The sequence below is a fragment of the Neomonachus schauinslandi genome, chromosome 5, assembly GCF_002201575.2.
Source record: "Neomonachus schauinslandi chromosome 5, ASM220157v2, whole genome shotgun sequence".
Lineage (NCBI taxonomy): Eukaryota > Metazoa > Chordata > Mammalia > Carnivora > Phocidae > Neomonachus > Neomonachus schauinslandi.
Genome location: NC_058407.1, coordinates 160,221,988 through 160,247,852, shown reverse-complemented (window position 1 = coordinate 160,247,852; position 25,865 = coordinate 160,221,988). Strand labels below are relative to the sequence as shown.

General features: G+C 45.3%; 1 protein-coding gene across 4 annotated transcripts; it reads right to left on the bottom strand.

Annotated features, from left to right (window-relative positions):
* Positions 1–582: 582 nt before the first annotated feature.
* On the bottom strand, positions 583–11,506 carry FUS (FUS RNA binding protein). 4 transcript variants are annotated; one of them, XM_021700352.2, is made up of 15 exons: positions 11,429–11,506; positions 9,854–9,878; positions 9,611–9,765; positions 8,741–8,882; positions 8,332–8,522; positions 7,926–8,133; positions 6,292–6,326; positions 4,780–4,812; positions 3,674–3,777; positions 3,130–3,259; positions 2,507–2,608; positions 2,236–2,359; positions 1,803–1,903; positions 1,334–1,481; positions 583–1,083 (listed from the first exon to the last, which is right to left on the bottom strand). In XM_021700352.2, exons 1-15 carry the CDS (start codon positions 11,439–11,441, stop codon positions 1,044–1,046), a joined length of 1,551 nt encoding a protein of 516 aa, XP_021556027.2. In that variant the 5' UTR covers positions 11,442–11,506; the 3' UTR covers positions 583–1,043. The 4 variants fall into 4 exon arrangements, with proteins under 4 accessions (XP_021556027.2, XP_021556026.2, XP_044771624.1 ...); XM_021700351.2 differs by having other exon boundaries at positions 8,741–8,885; positions 11,429–11,502; XM_044915689.1 differs by having other exon boundaries at positions 8,341–8,522; positions 8,741–8,885; positions 11,429–11,502.
* Between the last annotated feature and the right edge of the window lie 14,359 nt (positions 11,507–25,865).

Sequence of the window (25,865 nt, the reverse complement as noted above, 5' to 3'; positions counted from 1 at the left end):
TGATTTCAGGGACGCCTGGGTGGCTCAGTCGTTAGCAGCTGCCTTCCGCTCAGGTCATGATCCCAGGGTCCTGGGATCAAGCCCTGCATCGGGCTCCCTGCTCGGCGGGAAGCCTGCTTCTCCCTCTCCCACTCCCCCTGCTTGTTTTCCCTCTCTCGCAGTCTCTCTGTCAAATAAATAAATAAAATCTTAAAAAAAAAAAAAAAACTGATTTCAGAATGAAAATGCTAAGAAATGAAAATTAAGTCCTAAGACTAGGCAGGCCTCAATCTTGGCTCTACCATTTTCTGATTCTGAGAGCCAAATAACCCATGCACTCCATCTTCTGCCTTTAAAGTGAATGAGTGAGGCCAAAGAACCTCTGCCATGAAATAGGTACACACTCCTTCCTAAAGGTCCCAAAGACCTGCTTTGGCTAGCTATGTGCTGGCCAATCTGAAAACTGCCCCAAAACCCAGTCTAATTTATTTGAGCCCCACCCTTAGAGAAGTGTCAAGAGAGCCAAGAATCTTAAAAAGGATAAAACTGACAGAATAATAATAAACTAAGACCAGCATGTAAATAAACGTGGTAAAAAACAAACTCGCACATAGTTGAACATATTTGGGGCCACCGTCATGACACCACATGTTCTTCACTTACCCCATTCATACATCCAATTTTTGCCATGACAGAAAAGTTTTAATCTCTACTTTCAAAGATGCCACTTCACTTTTTCTCCCCTGGACCAAGTATCAAACACTTTATTCCAGTTCCTGCTAAGCAGGAACACATTATTCCAGTTCCTGCTAGGCAGGATGATCTGAAAGAAAAAAACTCCCCACATTCCTGACCCAGATATCAATCCTCCAGTGGAGTGAAGAGGGGGAAGAGGAAAAAAATTTACCTAAAACGATGGTTTTTAATGGGAACCAGAGGTATGGTTACAATTACATAGTCCGACACAAAAAACCCGTGGGTGATCAGGAGTTGAAAGGTTACAAAATAATGAGGGTAACACTGGGTACAAGAAGAAAAGCTGCTGCAGAACCTCAGGAGCCAAGCTAGTACGGCCTCTCCCTGCGATCCTGTCTGTGCTCACCCCTGCAAAAGAGAGGATCTATTAGGTCTGAGTTGCCAACCTCTCCGCCCACCCAACCCCCAAAATCCTATCTTCCCCTGCTAACCCAACCCCAAGAAAGGTCTCATCTTCATAAGGATAGAATGTAAATGTGGATCTACAGATTAGTTCTCCAAGATAATCCTGCCACCCTCCTTCCATACCCCACACTATGGTTATAATCTCAGCTTTCCAATCAAGCCCTCAAAATGTATTTCAATTTAAGACTCTTACCTGGAGTCCATCTTGCCAGGGCCAAAGCCACCTCTGTCCCCACCACCCCGGCCCCCTCGGAAGCCCCCACGGTCCCCGCCTCGGCCTCGGTAGCCGCCCCGATCATAGCCTCCTCTGCCACCACGACGATCATCTCCATAGTTACCCCCTAGGGCAAAAGAAATATGATAGATCATATACCCCCCAAATCCCTACCTTCCCTCTAACCTCCCTGCTTAAAATTAAGGGCTTTCTGGGGCACCTGGGTGGCTCAGTCAGTTAAAGCATCTGATTCTTGGTTTCGGCTCAGGTCAGGTAGGGTTGTGAGATGGAGCCCTGCTTCGAGCTCCACACTCATCATGGACACCAAGTGTGGAGTCAGCTTGTCCCTGCCCCTTCCTCCCTCCCCCACCTATAATAAATAAGTAAAATACTAAAAGGGGGGGCTTTGTGATCCCAACTCCTTATTATCAGCTCTGTCCCTTCTTACCCATATGAGAACCTCCTGGTCCCCCTCCTGGGCCATCTGGTTTAGGGGCCTTACACTGGTTGCATTCATTCCTCCAAGAGAAATTCATGTTCTCACATATACTAAGAAAAAGAAAGAAAATTAGTTTGGAAGGGTGGGCGTAAACAAGACCAAGAAGTAGGAAAAGATTTCAGCGACCTTAAAGGTAACAGTGAGGAAACAGGGGCCTCAGAAAGGCAAGAAGAGGCTTCTCAGGAGCAGAACCAGGAACAAAAACTACAGATTATTGAACCCAGTCTAATATCTTTCCCACTATAACAACCTTAATCAGGTAAGCCCTCAGCCAAATCTGTCCCCATCAGTGTGACCTTGACATCTGTCTAGAAAACCTCCCAACTCTGCCATTGTATCAAACGGCACACATTTAGAGGACTAAAGAAAAAGTTTCACTCACGGATTAGGACACTTCCAGTCACCAGCTCGCTGCTGGCCGCCACCACCACCTCCTCCACTGGGGAATCCTCCCCGGCCACCGCCACCACTGCCACCACCTCCATAGCCTCCACGGCCCATGGGTCCTAGTGAAGACAGAAATATGGGTCTGCTCCCCTTACAAGTGTGATCAGCCTAACCTAACCTTTTCCTACACAAGCCTTTACCATCCTCTCCCTGTCCTTACTCTACCCATCACCTCTTTATACCAGCAGCAGGAAGTAGCTCCTCACCTCCTCGCCCTCGGCCTCCACGACCATTGCCACCGCCCCTATTGAAGTCTGCTCGCCGAGTAGCAAATGAGACCTTGATGGGATTCCCAGAAAATTCTTTACCTAATGCAATAAAGAAGATATAAAGAGACCTTTTATTAAGAGTTGTGGATCCAAAAACAAGTTTGGTACGATCAAGAAAAGACTCTACACCTTCCTGAAAAAGTTTGTAATCAGAAGACATACAAGCCAAAGACAACAGTTTACCCTTGAACACAGGTTAGAACTTACATGCAGATTTTTTCAATACAGCACAGTACATTAAATGAATTTTCTTAAAAATGTCTTAATAACATTGTCTTAATAACATTCAATATACAAAATATGTGTTTATCGACTTATCAGTAAGGCTTCCAGTCAAAAGTAGGCAAATGACTTTTGGGGAAGTCAAGTTATATGCAGATTTGTAACTGCACAGGGGTCGGGCAGCCCTAAACCCCCGTGTTGTTAAATGGTCAAGTGTATACACTAAAGTAGCAGATAAAAAGTGTTGGAAGACGTAGAAGGAACCTTCAAAATGTAACCTGTTTCCCAAGGCTAGTTGCCCTATCCCACCCACCCCACACCAGCCTCCTCATACGTACCATCAAACCAGTCAATAGCTGCTTTAGCAGAAGGTGGGTCATCAAACGACACTGTTGCCTCTCCCTTCAGCTTGCCCGTTTCCCTGTCTGTGTACAGATTAATCATGGGCTGTCCTGTTTTCTTATTTGTCTGAAAAAAGCAACACAAGATAACGTGAGTCTTACAAGATAGCACTACCCACCTTCCACCTTCCTTCTCAAAAACCTGAGGTTTGCCATAACCATATTTCAGCTCCTCTCTTCCCAATTACTGTTTCCTATCTCACGTATAACTTGAATTAAAATCATTACAATGATCTCTCACTTCAATGTTGACCCATAAAACTAAAGAATTTAAAGCTACAAATTCAAAAGCTTAGGACACTCCCTTCCTTATCAACTGTGCCTTTCTGTGTGAAGATGTGCTTTCCTTTAGAAAATAGCAACATCTAATGTTCTTTCCTCAACAGGTTAAGCTGACAACCATTTTATTTTTACTAATGTATGAAATCCAAAGGCCTGCAGCACTGACACAAAAGGAAGCACCCACTATGTTCCACAGTACCTTAATAATACCAATCTGCTTGAAGTAATCAGCCACAGACTCAATTGTAACATTTTCGCCCAAGCCTTGCACGAAGATGGTGTTGTTGTCTGAATTATCCTGTTCTGCTTGAACAACAAAAAAGTGAATTTGAAGAAAACCAGCAAAGGTAAAACAATACTGGATGTTAAACTTTCAAAGAAAAAATCCCTTTGAAATGTGTTACTATCCATAAAAGAAACCAGGGCTCAGGAGTTCACTGCCGAAGATCACAGTACACCAGTGTGTGTCAATTTTCAACTGAAGACCCAAGGTAAGAAACCTTTTTTACACTCAAACCCAACACACAACCAAGAGAGACTAAATCCTTCCCTTTAGGGTCTCTTACGTTTACTAATTTGGTCATGATCCCCATCTTTAAAATCCACTGCTTTAAATCAGCAGTACCAGAACATGTCTACACAGAAATATATCACCATCTCCTCAGATTTGTTAGAAATGCAGCTTATCAGAATGCTCCCAGACCTACTAAGTTGCTGGGTAAAAAAACCACTGAGGAGATAATTTACAGATCATTGCTAATTATAACTACACCTAAACTCCCTTCCCTTCATTTTCCTTCTTCTCTACCCTTGCTTTTTTTTTTTCTTTAAGATTTTATTTATTCACTCTGACAGAAAAAGAGCACAAGCAAGGGGAGCAGCACACAGAGGGCAAGGGAGAAGCAGACTCCCTGCTGAGCAGCTTGATGCTGGGCTCCATCCCAGGACCCCAGGATCATGACCTGACCCGAAGGCAGACGCTTAACCGACTGAGTCACCCAGGTGCCCCTTTTTTTTTTTTTAAAGACTGTATTTGTTTGATAGAGAGAGCGCGCGCGCGTGCGCACAGATGCCAAAACACAGAAATGGGGAGCGAAGCAGGCTTCCCCCGGAGCAGGGAGCTCAATGCAGGGCTGACTCCAGGACCTGAAATCATGACCTGAGCAAAAGGCAGACGTTTAACAACTGAGTCACCCAGGCGCCCCTCTACCCCTACTCTTTTTCAGATCCCTGAAGTGTCAAAGAACAGCCAAGAAAAATCCCAATACCACATTAGCCGTTCTTTCATGCCAGCTGTGGACTCACCAGAGTCATGACGTGATCCCTGGTCCCGAGGGCCTTAAGTGACATGAAAAAAAAAAAAAAACAAACAAGGAAAGAGAAGCTGTTAGTCAACAGGGAGAGACAAACAAGGAAAAAATTTAACACCAATCCAAACTCTTGCAAAATTATCAGGTAAGTGCTCACAGCCTCATCCAAACCCTGTCCTGGGTTGCCTGCCCAGAGTAAATCCTAGACAGGGCTGGGGAAGACACAGGCCCCTTTTCTTAAGATCTGTATGTAACCTGAGTCCCCACAGGGACAACTCCACACTTCAGAAAATTCTGCCGCCCCCAGCTCAGGCTGGGAAATGTCCTCAGCACAGATTGGGGGGGGGGGGTCAGGAGGGAGACCCATTGCAGTTAACAAAACCAACTCATAGCTTGGCCCTATTCTCTCACCCCAGAGAGAAATGGGCTCACCACCAGCAATGTGATATGCATCCATCCAGTTTCTCCAAACTTTAACACCAAAGACACTTATCCCTTGTGGAACAATTTTTAATTTCATCTTTACAAACCATTCTTAAAACCATGTTGTTTCCCCAACCACATAAAAATAAAAAAACATACATAATAACTATTGTTATTTTTAAAGCATGTCCCAGGGAACAGACCAGAAATCTTATTTCCATAATGTAGCCTCTATTTTTTTTCCAGAGACCATCTGTGACCAAAGTTTATCTGAATTCACCATATATATTGTACCCACACTCAATGACACCTAAATCATGAACCCGAACCTTTGGCTTTAAATGTTGAGACAAATCAAGAAACCTTTTTGTTAGTTAACCAAACCAGAAAAGTTCCAGCTTACTGGGAGACTTCTCAAATTTGCCATTTTTCCATGAATTCAGTTTGTGCTGTTAAGACCTGGTTATTTCCCATGAGCCACACATGCTCCAACCTTTCTTGTAGTAGTCCACACCTTCCTTCCCAGAGCTAGTTTCTATTTGCCCATCTGAGTTGAGTTTAAGTACGTAGATGTAGAATTGCATTGACACCATTCAGCATTTAATATATAAATATATACCAACTTCACCATCCTCAGGGCAGGGCAGCATTTCACATCCCCCTTCCAGAATTAAAACATTTGGAGGTTGTTACACACACACACACACACTAGCCTTGGACACAATGATCAAAAGGATCCTAAAGCCAAGTTGGCACCATGTGTTCCAGCACACACTCTCCAGTTTCTCACAATGGTCATCACTAAGTGCCAGGGGTGGCAACACTCCTGTCAGAGGCCTGCTGAACACCTCTTATTAACCTGGGTCAAACCAATTTGGCACCAGACGACTGCTGAGTCTTACCCCGCCTGCCTCCAGGTTAGCACACATCTGGCAGCAGGTGGAATTCTACCCCAGCCCTTTCTGGAGGTGGTTCTGGACACTTCAAAACCTTTGACACTTAAAACACGCTAAGACATCTGCAAATGAACAATCAGACAAAGCATTGCTGGGAGTTGGGAATTTTGGAAACTCTGTTCACTTACCACCAAATTTATTGAAGCCACCACGGTCACTTCCGCTGGAGAAGACAAGTTAGAAGAAAGGACATGAAGCTTCCAACGGCTACAAAAGGGCGTTTTTTGATTTTGTTTAACATTCCCCAAACATGGGTAGGTGTTTTGGGAAAAAGATACAAGTGGCTACTAAAATACATTCCCCTTCCTGACCACCCCTTGTCTGACCTTTGAGCGTGTCACACACACGTGTGCAATTTCTCAGACACAGTTTTTAAGGATTTTGCTTTTAAGAGGTTATATATCTATTTCCTCTGGAAAAAAAAAATGACCCATTTTCCTTGGTCGTTCTTCCGATGTAGCAGGTGTTTTTTCCTCTTGTTGCGAGTGGTTGACAACCCAGTAGTTGGTTTAAAAACCCTACCCCGAATTCACCCAGAAGACATTTCACACCAGGCTGGGGTAGCCCTGAACACATTTTTGTGATTTTTGCTTTGAAAGCAGCAAGCAGACCCAACCCCATTCCATAAAAAGTCAAAACCAAAGGCAATTTCCCCTTAAAGCAAGACAAACTTAGCTAAGCCCTATCCTAACTACTGAGCTGTTTTTGATCTCCCTCCACCCCCGGGGTCACCCCTTCTACACTGCGAGAAGAGCGGAGTATTTTGCAATGTCACCTTTCATACCTGTGGCACATAAAATGCAGAGCAAGTTAACAGTCACATAACAGTTGTTTTTCTTTTTAAAGTTTTGCATTAAACACACGCACACAACAGAGTTTTCCTTATTTTTGTACAGATTTTGAGATTGCCCCCACCCACCTCTGAATACTTACCATACACAAACTCTCATTTAAAAAACCTACTTTTTCCCAAAAAGGAGTAACACACTGACATTCCTCCCCTTTTCAAAGGGAGACAGAGGAGGGTCCTTCAAATCCTATTTACCAACAGATTTGACCAATGCTTTAACATCAAATCTAAGGTTTTACTTCAAATCAACTACAGCGGGAAGGGGAAGAAAGAGAAGGTCCAGCTGGACAAGTAACCAGGGGAGGGGGACAGTGGAGCAAATAGATCGGATACCACTGTCAAGCGTATCTTGTCCAAAAGGTCTGCACACTTCAGACAGCCCCATAAACCAAGTCACACACAAAATCATTACTGCCAGTCAAATTACTGCAAATCAAACTCATGGATTCAAATGACTACAGAATACGGGAAGAGCAGACAACTCCTGGAAGCTGAAGTCATCAGGTTAAGCATTAACAACTCCTTTAGAGGACACATGGGAATACATGTAACAAGTTTCCCTATTACCAGGAGTGGGATCATCGGTTTTCCTTGCACAGAAAGAAGACTTTACTTCCATGTTTCTTGCCTAGGATATCAATGACTCCCAGTCCATATACACCTATGTATTTTTTCCTTTTTCTTTGGAAATACAAGTGTCAGTACTCAAATCTCTATTCAGAGGTGTGGGTGAGAGTTCAGGCTCCCAAATTCTCACAAAAAAAATGGGGATGTACAAAGAAACCATCAATACCCCCAACTCCAAGCCCTCCTAGAACTAACCATGCACTAAGAAACTGAGCTTCAAGGGAAATTCATGCAACCCTCCACACTCCCCACTGATGTTACTCCCTAGCTCACAAGAACACCTACCCCATGCCGCCTCTGCCTCCACGGCCACCTCCACGACCTCTGGGTTCATAGCCACCGCTGCTGCGGTTGTAACCACCGCCACCGCCCCGGCCGCGGCCCCCACGGTCCTGCTGGCCTCCCCCGTAGCCACCGCCTCCACCACTCTGGTCCTGATTGCCATAACCGCCGCCACCACCACTCATGGAGGACTGATCTTGGCCATAGTTACCTGTCAGGAGAGAAAGGATTCTTTAAAGAAAAAACGCACATGGCATTAAACAGTGCCAAAAGAGAAAAGACAATGAAAATAAAGACAGCTAAGAAACAAGAAAGCAAAATTTTTAAGAACCTTTTAGGGCAAGGGGCCAAGCAGTGTATCTAAACCTCTACAGAAAACAGGGGTGAGACGAAGCTGAAGACCCCTCACCTCCACCACCCCCTCCGCCACCACCTCCACTGCTACTGTTGTACTGGTTCTGCTGTCCATAGCCTTGAGGGGGATTATAGGAGCTTTGCTGCTGTCCATAGCCTTGCTGCTGTCCACTATAGGTAGACTGCTGGCCATAGCCCCCACTCTGGGGCTGCCCGTAGCCGCTGCTCTGAGAAGCACTACCATAACTAAAGAAAAAGAAAAGAAAAAAAAAAAAAACAGAATCATAATGCCAGCAGGTCTAAAACTTCGTGTTTGGCACATCCCATTCTCTGTACCCAACCCCCATTTCAGACTCCTGCCCCCTCCCCCCCCCATTACTCCTAATTACCCCTGTTTCCGATCACATCATTCCTCATCAATTCAGCCCTAATCATATTCCAGGCCTCCCCCCCAAACTCCTTACCTTCCCGAGGTGCTGCTAGGAGCTGGCTGCTGGCCATAGCCAGGATAAGAGGACTGTTGCCCATAAGATGACTGAGAACTCTGGCTACCGCCATAGCCACCGGTTGAGCCATATCCCTGGGGACCTGACTGAGTGCCATAGCCTGCTAGAAGGAAAAGGAAAGAAATCACAAAGACTATGAAAAAAAAAGGCAGAGAACAGGTTGAAAACATTATGTACTACCTAATGCTACCCGTACTTGAAAAATCAAAGCTGCTTGGAAATCTTTTAAATCTTGGTCAAAGATGCCCTTCCCCTTCCAGCCTAAGGCTAATACTCTAACTTGTACCAACTTCGGAGTGCCAATCGCATCCCACCTATCCCAAAGCCAGTCTCCAGGACCACTACTAATCATAACTCATAACCCAAGAGAGTCTTACTCATTAACAGCATTTTAACCTGCTCATGGGTGTGTAGTACAAATAGGACAACCCACATCATTTACATATCAGGATCTCAGGGCAAATTCCACCCCTTGTGTATCATCATAATATACACAAACATCTTAAAGCAAATCATCCCCTCCCTCTACGAGAAGCCTAAAACTCGCCCTTTAGGAAATACTCTTCCCCTACATTTCATTGTCATGCTGAGGGGAAATGGAGAAAAGGAGAGCAAGAACAGAAAGATAAAAAGTCAAAAATAAAAAGAACCAGAATTACAAGCCAATTAAGTATTTGTTTGAAAAGATTCAGACTCCACAAAGTTTTAAGGGTTACAAACTAATTAAAGGAAAAAAAAGTTTCAACATTTCAGCACTACTTAAGATTAAGAAAAGCTACATTCAAAAAGAGCAGGAAGAGGCGGGGTAACCCAATAAAAGAGACTCACTGTTCTGGGTCTGTCCGTAAGAAGAACCATAGCTGCTCTGGCCATAGCCTGAAGTGTCTGCTGACTGGCCATAACCACTGTAACTCTGCTGTCCATAGGGCTGATTGCTCTGCTGGGAATAGCCCTGCCCAGGCTGGGTGGGGTAGGCCCCATAGCTGGAAAAAAAAACCGTGCAATCAGGAAAAGATACCTTAGCCACCCCGTGCCACTCTACAAACCAGAAGCCCTGAAATGACAACTCACCTTTGGGTTGCTTGTTGGGTGTAGTCTGCAAAAGAAAATACAATTACATTACCTTCAGCCATCCCTGAGAGTAGAATAGAATTAAATTTCTTAACTCAAGCCCTGGGGCCTCCAGATAATATCAACTATGTTGCAACAAAGGCAGAAATTCCCTTGTGAAAGGAAGGACAAGCTGGCAAATCATAATCAAGTTTTCTTACAATGAAATAAAAACCGAACTTTTACAGACACCCGATTAAGTTTTACTACTGGGAAAAAAACACTGGAATCTTGGTGGAAAACTACATTTTCTGCAAATTCAATGATGTCAGCAACTGCACAAATCTACACATTTATTTACCCACTCTGTAGGAAGGTATCACCAACAGTCAAGCTAAAGTCACAAACTTACTGAAGTGGGACATTTTAATGCAAGCTGGAGGCAGCAATGATGGGGATGTGGCCTCCACTCTCTCAACCAAGGCCCTAAGAACAGATGCGTCTCAAATGAGGGCATTCTTCACCCTTTGCCCCATCTTGGAGAATGGCAAAATGGGCTTTTAGTGCAAAGCCAGGTAACCAAGAGAACTCTCTGAACCCAAATGACAGGGATCATCAGAGAGTTCGCCTTGGGAGGCCAATCAACTGGTACTCAAGTCCCGAGCTCCGTGGCTCCAAATGATTCCGTTTTCTCATCTACCTTGCCTTCCCCGGGGCTGTGGGGAGCCTTGGCAAAGCAAAGGTAGCGAAAGCGCTTTTAAATCGCCCCACTGAAGGCGCACCAGTCAGATCAACTCATCTCCTCAGTACAGGAAACGAGGCGCTTCCCCCGCAGGAAAAGGGCAAAGGACCGGGAGAGGGTGTGGCCTCGGGTGGCCGTTCCTTTCGGTTCCCACCTCAGAAAGCGGAAATTTAGGCGGGAAAACCCTCGGGCCCGGTCCCAAGTCCGTTAGACGACCCCTTAGGGCCTCCCCCAAACCGTTAAGCGGGCGCACGGCCCCGATCCCGAGCCTCCGCCCCCGGCCGCGTGGCAACCAAGGCGGGAACCAGGCGGTCCCGCCCCTTCCCGAGGGACCCCGGGGGCGAGGCCCACACCGGACGCGCGCAGCGGAGTCTCCAGCGGAGGGTATCGCGACAAAAAACAGGGCTAACACGAGGCGGGAGGGGGTTCGCGCCGCGAGAAAGGGGGGAGGGGCCAGCAGAGCGCGTGCGCGCACCGAGTGCCCGGATGCAGCACTGCGACAAAGCGGGCCCGAGCTCGCGGCCGGGAACGAGGGGAAAAAAGCCTTCGGGATCGAGCATTTCCATCTGTGTCTCACGTTTCAAATCACCAAGAAGCGTCCCTCTTAAATCTCATCTCACGTAAAGGGGCTGCGAAGGCAAGATCCCCCTACCCGGCGAAAGGCGCCAGAGGAGCGAAACAAAATGGCGACATGCGCCTCCCCCCTTCCACCCCTCTCGCTGCTTCCCGCCACAGTGGTGAGAGAAGACCCTACACGCGATCGCCGCCCAGCTCCCACCGAAAAACAAAAACCCAGCTGGGAGGGAACGAAGCCCCAGGCCGCCACGCCACCGCCGCCTCGCGCCCTTACATACCGTTTGAGGCCATGTCCGCGCACGCGCGCACAGGCCGACAAGCAACAAGATCCCAACACCACGGAGCACCGACGCCTCGAGGACTGAGCAGCCCCGCCTCCTGCGTCGAGGTTTATGTACGCCTCCCCGCCTACGCACCGCGGAGGAATGCACCAAATGTGGAAAGGAAAGGGGGGGAGCATGGCCGGACTCCTACAACTCTTCAGGGATTATAGAGGATCCTAACAGACAGAGGGGAAGCATATTAACTAATAACCTTCTAAGTAACATGTGTAATCCTATTTTTTTTGGCAAAGCACTCTGACTCGCTCTGCAGGACTAGCCCACGATTCACCTCCACCGCTATAAAGGTATGGTACAGTCTGATTACCCTCCGGGGGCGGAGCGAGGGGCCCAGGGCGTCTGCGGACGCAACTGTAGTCAAAGCCGGGAGTCGCAGGGCGGGAACCGAGATTCTTCTGGCTGGCCCCTTTCACTGGGCCCCACTTTCACTCAGGATGGCAAGCCCCTGCACCCCACTGCCCTTCCTCTGCACCAGACGCTTGGTCCCTCCGGCTCCAACCTCCCTCTCTGGCTCAAACTTTCCTCCCCCGACAGCACAAACCCCGCGTCTCGGTTTCCACTTCGTCGGCTTTCGGGGTTGCGTTTCCTTAGTCCCTACCAGGATTTGTGGATTGTGAGGGTTGACCTAAAAGAAAACCTGGAGTTTAGCCCGGACCCCTGGGTCCTCATCTGGTCCAGCACTGATCGCCCACCAAGCCCTCTCGGCTTTGCTTTTGACTAGCGCTGGGCCTGGAAAATCCAGGCTCTCTGGACCTCAGAGAGGGTTGAGATTAGATTAGGGGTCTCCTTACTCCTTTTACTGATAAGAAGCTTTTTATTTTCCTAAACCCCTACCAAAGAACCAGTGTAGAGATCCAGTAATGATGGATATTTATAGAGAGTTTAAGTGGTTTCAAAATGTACAATCAGGGGAGCCTGGCTGGCTCAGTCAGTGGAGCATGTGACTTGATCTTGGGGTTATGAGTTCCAGCCCCATGTTGGGTGTAGAGAGTACTCAAAAATAAAATCTTTAGGGGTACCTGGGTGGCTCAGTGGTTAAGCATTGCATTCTTGGTTTCCACTCAGGTGGTGATCTCAGGGTGGTGAGATAGAGCCCGGCATTTTCTCCTCACTCAGCCAGAGTCTGCTTGAGGTTCCCTCTCCCTCTGCCCCTCTGCCCTGTTTGTGTGCCTGCTCATGTGCTCTCTCTCTCTCTCTCAAATAAATGAATAAAATCTTTAAAAAAAAAAAAAAAGGATAATTGATTGCTTTCCCATCACCATCTTGTGAAGAAAATAAAGGTATCTCCATTTTATAGACAAGAAACATGAGACTAAGGCCAAGTGCAATCCAGATTATAGAGTGGCTGATTCCAGTCCAGGTCTGTGTGGCTGCAAAACACTGTTTTTGTTGGTTACATGAACACTTCGCAGTGTTCTGAAGCCTGTTCACTCCCTGTGAGAACAAGGACAAAAAAAATTCAAATTTAACTTGCAACTTGCATTCTAATCAGCCTGACCTAGAGAAGGAAATTTTAAAGTATTAAATAAGACAAATGAAGTTATTCCTGCTACACCTGCCATGCAGATTTTCCTTCTCAAATTACCTTTGACCTGGGTTCCAGAAGTTCCTTTGTAGGTTTGACACTTTTTCCTAGAGAAACAATTGAGGACTATGCCCTAGGCCTGCCCGCAAACTTCTACTAAAATTCCTGATTTAGGCCCTGTTGGTTCTTGAACACTTTGTCAAGTACCCCATTGGAAGGACAGTGTGACTCTGGAGTAAGACAAAGGGAAGTCCATGACTCATTAATTCATTCATTCAGCAAATATTTACTAAGCACCTACAGTGTTCCAGACCCTGTTCTGGGCACTGAAGATACATTAGTGTACAAAACAAGCAATTTAATGATGTAACTAATATTTAATAATGATAATTTTATGTATATTTTATACATATAACATATTTATAATAGTGTAATACTATGATAAGGCTTACTAAGTATCAAACACTCTTCTGAATGCTTTGAGTATAATTTAATCTTACTTTTCACAATAAAAGGTTGATGTGAGGATTACATTTTACAGATGAGCAAATAGACACAGAAGGGTCCAAAGCTATGCCCAGAGCTATACGGAAGGTAGCAGAGCCAGGTTCCCACCTGGCTCACAGTTCCTGCTCTTTAACTTCTATGCTTCAGCAAACATGGCTCAAGCACTGCATAATATGTACCAAGCCTGGGGCAGACCTGGAGAGAGGACGATGAAAAAGATCTAGTCCCTGAACCCCAGGACCTTATAGCCAGCCGGTGAGATGTGGTAAGACCCACAGATCCCAGAGTGTACTTGAATCAAATGTGGTGCTATAACAAGGAATCAAGAACTCTGGAAACTCTGCTGGGACAGCAAGTCATCCACCAGGTGGACAACCACAGAAGGGGAAGGAGGGGTGGTAACATTGAAGCCAGGCCTTACAGGATAAGAAGGAGTTCACCAAGCAGAGAGAAGAAAGGGTGTAACAGGGAGAAGCAAGGGCAGAGGCATGGGTGGGAGAGAGCACCTATGGAGCAGAGTGGCAGGGAGTTAACAGTCTGAAATTATGACTTCTCTGGGAAGTCATATAACATGGAGATCTCTCACGCCTCCTTAAAGTCTCCTTACTTGACATCCCTGCTCCCTCCCCTCCCACCTTTCCCACTATGCATCTGTCTCCTTCCCCTGTATTCTCTTCCTCTGCTCACCTGGAGACCCAAGGTGAGAAATGGTGTGAAATGCAGCCTGCAGACAGGTTTTGTGTAGGCTACATGTTGTTTTTAATTTTTTTAACTACTTGCCAACACTAAAAGTAAAGCAAAAATCCAAACTTCTCGCTTTTCTTGAAAATTGGAGTCTCTGGCCATCCCCAGGCCCACTTTCCATTAGGGCAAGGGTCAGCTGGAGCAGGAAGCCACTGGGGCATGTGCCTGCAGCTAATCGTACTCTCCCTTACTCCCTAATATTTCAGACATCATATTGAGAAAATGCTAAATGTCAATTGGCAGTTAGTAAAAATAAAAATGTAGTATTTTCCTGTCTGAATCTCTTACCCCCTGGATGATACTCTCAGACCCCCTAGTGGGGACTTCAGGTTAGAAACTGGCTCTAGGGGCACCTAGGTGGCTCAGTCCGTTAAGTGTCTGCCTTTGGCTCAGGTCATGATCCGGGGTTCCTGAGATGGAGCCCCAGGTCGGGCTCCCTGTTCAGCCTGGACTTTGCTTCTCCCTCTCCCTTTGCTCCTCCCCCCTGCTTGTGCTCTCTCCCTTTCTCACTCGCTCTCTCTCTCAAATAAATAAAATCTTTAAAAAATTAAAATTAAAAAAAAATGGGTCCAGGCAATCATATCCACAACATGCCTTCAACTCCCTGATGTGTATGTCCAGCCATGACACTCCCAAGTTCCATGCCTGTCTCTTAATCATCCCCAGTCTGGGGTGCCTGGGTGGTGCAGTTGGTTAAGCATCTGACTCCCTTTTGGCTCAGGTCGAGATCTCAGGGTCGTGAGATTGAGCCCCACGTCGAGCCCCGCATCGAGCCCCACATCGGGCTCTGCACTCAATGTGGAGTCCCCTTAGGTTTCTCTCTCCCTCTTCCTCTGTCCCTCCCACTTGTTCTCTCTCTCTTTCTCTCTCTAAAATAAATAAATCTTAAAAAAAAATCATCTTGGCACTTGGGTGGCTCAGTTGGTTAAGCGTCTGCCTTCAGCTCAGGTCATGATCCCGGAGTCCTGGGATGTAGCCCTACCTACATCAGGCTCCTGCTTAGCAGGGAGCCTGTTTCTCCCTCTCCCTCTGCTCTCTCAAATATAGAAATAAAATCTTTAAAAAAAATCATCTCCAGGGTGCCTGGGTGGCTCAGTCGTTAAGCATCTGCCTTCGGCTCAGGTCATGATCCTAGGGTCCTGGGATTGAGCCCCTCATCGGGCTCCTTGCTCAGCCAGGAGCCTGCTTCTCCCTCTCCCTCCAACCCTTCCCCTCTGCTCTGCTCTGCTCTCTCTCTCAAATAAATAAATAAAATCTTAAAAAAAAAAATCATCTCCAGTCCAATTTTGTCAAGCAGATGCATCACACATGATTGGAGATAGCAACCATGTGTGGAAAGTTCAGATATTTTGGCCAGCATAGTAGCTCAAGCCTTTGTCCCTTCACAGGTAGCTCTTATGTAGGTTATAACATCCCTAGTATAATTTATGTCAATGGCATGAGGCACAGCACTGGAATTTATTTCTATTTGAAAAGTTCTATGGTGTCTTTGGACCTTTGGCCTGGTATGTGTTCCCGGCTGGAAAGCACTCAAGCTTGACTTTGACCCTATCAGAAATTTGGTAACCACCTATCATAATCTCTGCCGAAAGTAAAGTGGATTATACCATCTGCAACTACAAACTCCAATTTATACCACTGTCATTGCAGCGAGGTCTATATATGAAAATATTAGAAGCCACCTAAGTGCCTATCCATAGGGAATGCTGGTCAAACAGCAAGGTTTCTCAATCTCAGCACCATTGGCATCTTGGGCCTTCTTGTGGGGGGAATGCTCTGCATATTGAAGGGTATTTAGCAGCATACCTGGCCTCTACCCATTAAATGTTAGTAACAACTTCCAGTTGTTATAACCAAAATTGTCTCCAGGCATTGCCAAATGTCCCTGGGGGAAGGAGGAGGGGAACAGAAAGCAAGCTCCTCAGAATGAGAAGCACCATGATACAGCTACCCCATGAGGTTAAAAAAATGAAGTGGATTTAAATGCACAGATACAAAGAATATCCAAACTCTATTATTAAGGGGGGGGGGGAGCAAGGTGCTGAACAATGTATGTACTATGCTATTATTTGGGTTTTAAAAGGAGGGAGTGAATAACTGATATAAATATATATGTGTAAAAATATATATATGTGTGTGTGTGTGTGTGTGTTCTTAAGCATAAAATATCTGGAAGAAAAGAAAAACTAGTGACTTTATTTCTGGGGAAAGAATCTGAGAAACTTGGGGTCAAGTGCATGAAGGAAACTCACTTTTCCCTGGATCCTCTTTTATATTTTAATTTCTTACTATGAATGTATATTGACCAATTCAAAAAAGAAATTGACTCTTACAGAACAGTACAGCAAAGGTGGAAAAAGAATGTTACAGGGTGGGACCACCAGGTGGGAGGGGTGATTGGTTTTGCAGTGAGTAGAATGTGATGGGTCAGCCTTCCCTGAGGTGATGACATTTCAGCTGGGAGTTTACCAGCTGAAAAAGGATTTGTCAGCCCAAGACCAGCAAGAACAGAAGGAGGGAGGAGACAGCTTGACTTGAGTTCTTGTTCCAGCCTTGCACTTTGGCTGGGTCCCTGTCTACAAGGCTCAGAAGGGAGAGCTGAAAATGTCCCTCTTCTCAGGAGTGTTTACTGAGCCTGAGGAACAGTGTGGAGGGATGGTGTTCTGGCATTAGGCCAGACCTGGGCCACTTCCAGCCTGCAGTGTTAAGTAGAGAAAGGCACCCCTTCCTCCGGGCCAATGCAGCCAATGCAGGGCTCAAGGTTTGGGGAAAGGAGCAGCAGCGGAACTTCTTTCCTTCTTCATTTTTTTTTTTTTTTAATTTTCTTCTCCTTTTTGTAAGTAACCTCTACTCCCAACCTGGGGTTCGAACTCACAACTCCAAGATCACAAGTTGCATGCTCTACTGACTGAGCCAGCCAGGTGCCCCAAGAGCTGAATTTCACTCAGGCCCAATTAGCTATTCTTTTTTTTTTTTTAAGATTTTATTTATTTATTTGACAGAGAGAGAGAGAGAGCGAGAGCAGGAACACGAGCAGGGGGAGTGGGAGAGGGAGAAGCAGGCTTCCCACGGAGCAGGGAGCCCGATGCGGGGCTCCATCCCAGGACCCTGGGATCATGACCTGAGCTGAAGGCAGACTCTTAACAACTGAGCCACTCAGGCGCCCCTCAATTAGCTATTCTGTAGGACAAAACCCACACCATCCTAAGCAGAGGCCTCGAGGCATGAAAAGACTCTGCTACTTCATATCACTCAAAACAGGAATAGAAGAAAGTGACCTCGTAGATCAATTGTAAATACCAAATGATATTTCCATTTGCAAATCATCTGTACTTGGCTTGGAACATAGTAGGTGTGAATAAATGTCCTTTTCTCTGTCATCCATCCTTCAAGATATATGGCTTCAAGAAAGAAATAACTGCTTTATTATTTCCTTGGGCAGGATAGGAAGTGCCCCTATGGGCCCCGCACCCCACCCTGCTCAGGGGTGTCTCTAGGAGAGGTTGTCACAGTAAAGAGAACTGGGAAAGTAAATACTGGGCAGATAATTGGGCTGCCCTAAGAGAAAAGCCGCTTGCACTAGCTGGTAAAGGGCCGCACAGGTCACTGGGTCTGAGCAGGAAGGGCAAGGCCTCCCAGGAGGCAGGGCCAGGAAACTGAACAGGCGCCGGGTGAGGAGTCTGGGGACAGTGGGAAATTGTCCCATCATTGTGCCACAATCACTTCCAAATGGGTTAGATGTCCCGGGGGAACAAATTGGGCATCCCAGAATTCTGGTACCTGGTTCATGAAAAATGTAACATAAAAGGCTCTGGTATCATTGCCTTTCTCAAGGACCCAGGACCCTAGAGTTTCCAGCTCTAAAGACAAAGGAGAAGGAAGAAAGGCCAAGAAAGAGTAGCGGTATAGGGGCTTCCTGACAAATATGCAAAAGAATCTGACAAAACTTGTTTATGCTTGACTTGTTCATGCAAAGATTTGAACCCTCACATGCCAAAAATATATGTATTTCAGATTCATTTGCTTATTTTGACAGGAAGATACAAGTAAAACTATTGAGAAGAGTTCTGACTTTCTCTGTGGGGCAACTAAAAGGAAAACTACAAATATGAAAACCTTTTTTTGGACGGCCGTCTCAAGGGGACGATCTAGAGCAGTATGATCCACCTATGTACTTTAAATTTTCTAGGAGTGACATTTTATTTATTTTGTTTTGAAGATTTTATTTATTTATTTACTTATTTATTTATTTATTTATTTACAGAGCATGTGAGATCGGGAACGGGGGTGCGGGGGGGGGGTGGGCAGAGGAAGAGGGACAGGCAGACTCTGTGCTGAGTGCAGAGCCTGACTCAGGGACTTGATCCCACGCACCCCTAGGAGTGACATTTTAAAAAGTAAAATCAGGGGCGCCTGGGTGGCTCAGTTGGTTGAGCGGCTGCTTTCGGCTCAGGTCATGATCCTGGAGTCCCTGGATCAAGTCCCGCATCGGGCTCCCTGCTCGGCGGGGAACCTGCTTCTCCCTCTGACCCTCCCCCCTCTCATGTGCTCTCTCTCTCTCATTCTCTCTGTCTCAAATAAATAAATAAAAATTAAAAAAAAAAAAAAGTAAAATCAGGGCACCTGGGTGGCTCAGTCAGTTAAGCGTCTGCCTTTGGCTCAGGTTATGATCCCAGGGTCCTGGGATTGAGCCCCACATTGGGCTCCCTGCTCAGTGGGGAGTCTGCTTCTCCTTCTACCTCTGCCTCTCCCCCTCCTTGTGCCCTCTCTCTTTCTCAAATAAATAAAAAATCTTTAAAAAAAAAAAAAGAAAACAAATCAGTGAGATAGTTTACATTATTTTTTTTTCCCTACTAAGTCTTTGAAATCAGGTGGGCCACCAAGATGAGCCTGAAAAGGCTACACACACCAAAAAGGCACAGACAGATACACGCACATGCCTAGAAGGACGTCCTGATAATTTCCACAACGGCTTTTTCTGTTTCCCACTAAACAGTTGTTTTTCCAATGGTGGTGGTGTTGTTGTTTTTAAAAATTTTGGAAAAAAATTTAAAAAATGATGATGATTTGCAAATTAAAAAAATAAAAAAGAATTTTGTCCTAAGACCTTTTAGCTGATTAGAAACCAGAGAATTTAGCAACTCCTTTCTTTAGTGAAAGCTTCATATGAGATAACTTAGGAAAATTTTGTCTGAAAAAATAAGTCTGATAAACATGGCATAGTAAACTGGAAATTTTGCTTCTCATTTCAGACATTTTCTTACCTGATAGTCCTTTCTGAAATAAGACATTTTTTTTTAAAGATTTTATTTATTTATTTGAGAGAGAGAGAGAGAGAGCACATGAGAGGGGGAGGGCCAGAGGGAGAAGCAGACTCCCTGCTGAGCAGGGAGCCCGATGCAGGACTCGATCCTGGGACTCCAGGATCATGACCTGAGCCGAAGGCAGTCGCTTAACCAACTGAGCCACCCAAGCGCCCCTGAAATAAGACATTTTTTTTAAAGATTTTTTATTTATTTATTTGAGAGAGAGAATGAGAGAGAGAGCATGAGAGAGGGGGAGGGTCAGAGGGAGAAGCAGACTCCCCGCTGAGCAGGGAGCCCGATGCGGGACTCGATCCCGGGACTCCAGGATCATGACCTGAGCCGAAGGCAGTCGCTTAACCTACTGAGCCACCCAGGCGCCCTGAAATAAGACATTTTTATGGGTAAATTTGGCCTTAGTGATTTTTAGCAGAAGATGTGTTTCTTCTCTGTGGTAGGAGAAAAAAGACATTATCCCGAAAACCTAACCACCACTGAGTGTAAAATTGGAGACACAGGCATGGTTTATTTTAGTCCACAGAGAAAAATAACATAACCCTGCTCAATGTAATTATTATTTGCTACTTTTCTGTGACAATAGGCAAAACCCTCTGGACGAGTACCAAAATAGTGTAGAAATTTGCTGATAATCATATCAAAATGCACCCAAATGTAGGGGAGTTACAGGTTTGTAATTCACCAGAGTTTTCATATTTCAGAGCCTCCTCCTATGGTCCAAGTCATGTAGTATTTGCATTGAAATGGTTCAAGTAAACTCCCTGGGTGAGAGTCTTCCTGAATAATCTTGAATTAGTTTCCAGAACTGTTAATCAGTGGTGTTACCTAAGGAATATAATAAACATTTGACTATACCCAAGTACCGGAGAGTAATTGGAATTTATCAGGAAAACCTCAGGACGATCTAGGATACCTACACCCAACGTGGGGCTCAAACTCACAACCCAGAGATCAAGAGTCACATGCTCTACCATCTGAACCAGCCAAGCGCCCCAAAGATACCTTTGTTCCAGCTTTGGTGTAAGCTATTTAATTATTACCAAAAGGAAATAGATGTACAGGACCTGCTTTACCTAGTAATTCCTCAATAATTCAGACTTTTACTTTACCTTTTTTTTTTTTAAGATTTTATTTATTTTTTGACAGAGAGAGACACAGTGAGAGAGGGAACGCAAGCAGGGGGAGTGGGAGAGGGAGAAGCAGGCTTCCTGCCGAGCAGGGAGCCTGATGCAGGGCTCAATCCCAGGACCCTGGGATCATGACCTGAGCCGAAGGCAGACGCTTAACGACGGAGCCACCCAGGCACCCTCCCTTTTTTTTTTAAGATTTTATTTATTTATTTTATTTGAGAGAGAGTGAGGGCCAGAAGGAGAGAGAATCTCAAGCAGACTGCGCTGAGCACAGAGCCCAAGATGGGACTTGATCCCACAACCCCGAGATTATGAACTGAGCCAAAACCAAGAGTCAGACGCTTGACCAACTGAGCCACCTAGGTGCCCCTTACTTTACCTTCTAAACTGTCTGAGTAATAAAACCTTTAATATTTAATCTCTGTACTGGAGGAACACAGGGCAAATGGGCACAGGCCTGAAGACAAAACATGTTTTGATATTCAACAGAGGAAGAGGGACATAGAGATGGAAAAATAAAACACAAGGATGTAAGCTTTTCCCCCTTAACGTAGGGAAAGGAACAACAAGGAAACTTCCTGTAACAGAGAGAGCCTATGATTTTATAAATCAAATAATATAAAATTAGGTTCAGGGGCGCCTGGGTGGCTCAGTCGATCAAGCGTCTACCTTCGGCTCAGGTCATGATCCTGGGGTCCTGGGATCCAGCCCCACCACGAGCTTCCTGCTCAGCGGGGAGTCTGCTTCTCCCTCTGCCTCTGCCCCTCCCCCTGCTCATGCTTTCTCTCTCTCACTCTCTCAAATAAATAAACAAAATCTTTAATTTAAAAAAAAGAAATTAGGTTCCAACGGCATGGATTCCAGTTGGCATGCTGGGGACCTTATGGCCGGAAGTGTTGGACGGGCCCCCTGGGAGCACCACTAGGACCTGTGCACAAAGAGGCTGTTTCAGGATGCACAGGCCACAGGGACCCCTGCACGTGCTTCAGCAGATGTGCTGGCCAGCTACTCTGTTTATAAATTATGTTAGTACTTCAGAAGCCCAAAGTGGGATGGGCAAAGATGCTCTCCTATGGATAAAATACAAAGCTCTGGATAGCACAGAGTAATTTAAAGATATACTTTCTTGTGGTAAGACACATCATAAAACAAATATTTTGGGGAGATGTATGTATGTATGAAAAGAAAGTAGGGAAAGGAAGAAAGAAGAAAGTAACCCCAAAAAGCTTTTCTTTAGGTAGGTTACGGCTATCTACAGTTACCATATTAGAAATTGATAAATTTTTAATTATCATTACAGGTTATGTAGTCTCTGGAAAACTCCAGAGAGTGAAAAAGGCAAATGACCTCTTTGTATTATTATGAAAATAGTTTTGATCTTACAGCCCCTCTAGAAGGGCTTGGGAACCCAGAGAGGTCCCTGGACCTCACTTTGAGAACTGCTGAGCTAGATTATTATGCTATAGTAATAAACGACCCCAAAATCTCAGTAGTTTAACACACATGAGTTTACTTCTTGCTTATGCTTCATGTCCACTAAGAGCTCTGCTCTGCATCATCCTCAGAATGGGGCCAAACTAGAACGTTGCTGGTTATTGGAGTGAGGTGGGGGGGAAGCAAGTGCCAGAGGTCTCAGAATTAAAGCTTTGGTCCGGTAGTTGTACATTCATTTCCATTCACAATGCACTGGCCAGGACTAGTCACGTGGCTCTCCTCAACCGCAAGGCAGGGGGCCAGGAAGTACAATCCTGCCCTGTGAAAATGATCCTTTCTCCTTGAAAAGATTTTTCTTTCTCAGAAGCCCCACCAGACTTTCCATGGGTCAGAATTTGACCAATTTCTGATAGAGGAGCAGTGTTAACCCAAAGAGGCTCAGAAACAACATCATGTATTCCTGGACAGAGGGTAGGGAACCTACATCCATGAACAAATTGCTGCCCACCCAGTGGCTGAACAAAACTGGGGTCTGATTAGCAAGAAATAAGGAAAGGAATAGCTATCACCATCTTCCCCTTTCTTTTTTGTTTCGGTCGGGTCTCACACTAGCAATCTCAAATAGTATATTGAAATAGGCAGAAAACATACTTAGGGTGGATCTCTCTCTTTTTTTTTTTTTTTAGGTAAACTCTATCCCCATGTGGGACTTGAACTCATGACCCGAGATCAAGAGTCACACGCTCTACTGACTGAGTCCGCCAGGGGCTCCAAGTTGTATCTCTTAAAAGGGAAGATTTCCATTTAGAGCAATACTTGTCTAAGAGATAGCAAAACTGAATATTGTATTTCATCACAACTGGTTCCAACCAACTAAGGCTAATGAACAGGTGTGGACTTTGAGTGACTTCCAGATGCCAGACCCTTAGGGGACCAAACTGAAGACTCCTTCCTGACCAATGAACAATGGGCCTTGTTTTAACCAACTGGGTCAGACCTATGGATTCATTCCATTCTATCCAAAGTGTTCACTTTACCTTCTTAGTTAGCATATTACCGTGAAAACCCCTTCCTAAAGCTCAAAACTCTTGACCTCTCCCACTCAGCAACCCTCCCAGTGAATTTCTTCTTCTGTCAAACACATTCAGCTAAAAAAGCTATTTCAAACTTCTGGTGATCTTTGTTTTATTCCCTGATAATCTTTAGAAACTATATAATGTTAGGGGCGCCTGGGTGGCTCACTTGGTTAAGTGGCCAATTCTTGGTTTCAGCTCGGGTCATGATCTCGTGGTGATGGGATCAAGCCCCGAGCTGGGCTCTGCGCTCAGCATAGGGTCTGCTTCAGAGTCTCTCTCTCTCTCTCTCTGTCTCTCAAATAAATAAATAAAATCTTTGAAATAATAAAAATAAATAAATGGGAATTTGGCCCACAAGTTGCCCATCTAGAACAAGAGTCAATTAAACATTTTCTGTAAAGTGCAGACAGCAAATATTTTAGTCTTTGTAAAGACCTCTGTCACAAGTACTGCAACCCTGTGCAGCACAAAAGCAGTCATAGGCAATAGGTAAATGAATGGGAGTAGCTGTGTTACAATAAAACTTTACTTACAAAAAGAGGCTGATGGCTGGATTTGGCTGGAGGGCCAGTTTGCGAACTCCTGAACTAGAATTAAAACCACTGAACTACGGTCTATTATAAAAATCTATATGAAAGCAGGGTAAAAATCAAGTTAGAGATCCCTGGCTAGAGCCAAATCTCCTAAGAGATCTCCTCTGTGGAATGGTCCCTAGCAAAAAAGGATCAGAAAGCCACACGGTTTCTTCTATGAGCTGATTGGGGCTAAGTACAAATCAGCCTGTCATACCTTAGACAGTTCGTGTACTAACCTAACCCAGGCAGTGGACTTTAGTGATCAGAAGTTTAAGATCGTTTCTAGGAAAGGTCAACTACCAAAGGAACTAACCCAGAACTATGAGAAATCATGATCTATCAGAGGGCAGGGCCAGGCAAGATCCCCTGCAGACCACCATCCATTCTAACACCCTGATCAGCTCAGCTTGAGTCAATAGTTCTGGACCAAGAGCTTGCCAGGGAAGTGAGGTTTGTGTTTTTCAAAATGGCTGATAGTATGACATTGGAAAAAGGAGTCAAGGACATTTCTTCTGGGCATTGCAGACCATACCAAGGAGCTTAATTTAATTATAAGAGCCTTGAGCAGCCGGGGCACCTGGGTGGCTCAGTTGGTTAAGCGTCTGCCTTCAGGTCGTGATCCCGGGGTCCTGGGATCAAGCCCCACATCTGGCTCCCTGCTCAGCGGGGATCCTGCTTCTCCCTCTCCCTCTGATGCTCCCCCTGCTTGTGCTCTCTCTGTTGAATAAATAAATAAAATTTTTAAAAAGGAGCCCTGAGCAGCCACAGAAGATTTTTTTTAGATTTTATTTATTTACTTGACAAAGAGAGAGACAGCGAGAGAGGGAACATAAGCAGGGGGAGTGGGAGAGGGAGAAGCAGGCCTCCCGCCAAGAAGGGAGCCCAATGTGTGGCTCGATCCCAGTAAAGTTTATTTATCTTTTTAAGTTTTTTAAAAAATTACTTATTTATTTTGGAGCAGGGGGCAGGGAGAGGGACAAACAGACTGCACTGAGCACAGAGCCCTACGCGGGGCTCGATCGCATGACCCAGAGATCACAACCTCGGCGGAAACCAAGAGTCCGATGCTTAACCAACTGAGCCACCCAGCCACCCCATAAAGTTTATTTTTTATTTAAGTAATCTCTACACCCAACATGGGGCTCGAAATCAGGAACCCAGTATCAAGAGTCACATGCTCTTCCAACTGAGACAACTAGGCACTCCATCCACAGAAAAATTTTTAAGCAGGGGCAAATAATTTTAAAATTTGATGTAATAACAGCCAAGATTCCATTCCCGTGGACCATGGGAGCAGATAGGAGCAATGGTTATTGTAAGTTGGATACATAATCTAGAACAGTGGCTGTCCAATAGGACTTTCTGCAATAAAGAAATGTTCTACATCTTTGCTGTCCAGCGTGGAAACCACTAGCCACACGTGGTATTGAGCATTTGAAATGCAGTTAGTGTGACTAAGGAAATGAATTTCAATTTCTGCTTAATCAATTTTAATTTTAATTTTAACAGCCACATGTGGTTAGTGACCTCTATAATGGACAGTACAGGTCTAGAAGTCCAGCACATATAGCTCTAGTCCCTTGGGAGCTTTTGGGATTCCATGAGAAACCCTTGATATCCTGATAATAATGCACCTGTTTCTGTAGTGAGATAGCCTGAATGGGTTTCTGTTACCTACAGCTTTCTTCCTCATACACTTTATTTATTTATTTATTTATTTATTTATTTATTTATTTATTTATAAGTAAGTAAGTAAGTAAGTAAGCTCTATGCCCAACGTGGGGCTTGAACTCACAACCCTGATATCAAAAGTCCCATGCTTTACCGACCAAGCCAGCCAGGAGCCCCCTCATACACTCATTTTAGATGTTTAGAATTTAGAAAACAAAACCACCCACAGGAGAAATAACTGCTATGGTATGAGTACCCGAGCTCCTACCATGCCCCATGCCCCCTGTTAACCAGAGGAGTTCAGAAAGCTTCCTGGCTCAGGCCTCCAAGTCAGAGCCCTATTGCTTCTAGCCACTTCTCAAAAATCTTGCCCTCACCCCCTCTGGCCTCC

What these genes read in the sequence shown, in the direction of transcription:
- FUS (XM_021700351.2), bottom strand. An exon ending in GGAGGCAGAGGCGGCATGGG is followed by an intron (nt 6,327 to 7,925) that starts GTAGGTGTTCTT and finishes TGTCTTCTCCAG; the next exon opens with CGGAAGTGACCGTGGTGGCT. An exon ending in TGGCTTCAATAAATTTGGTG is followed by an intron (nt 4,813 to 6,291) that starts GTAAGTGAACAG and finishes ATGTCACTTAAG; the next exon opens with GCCCTCGGGACCAGGGATCA.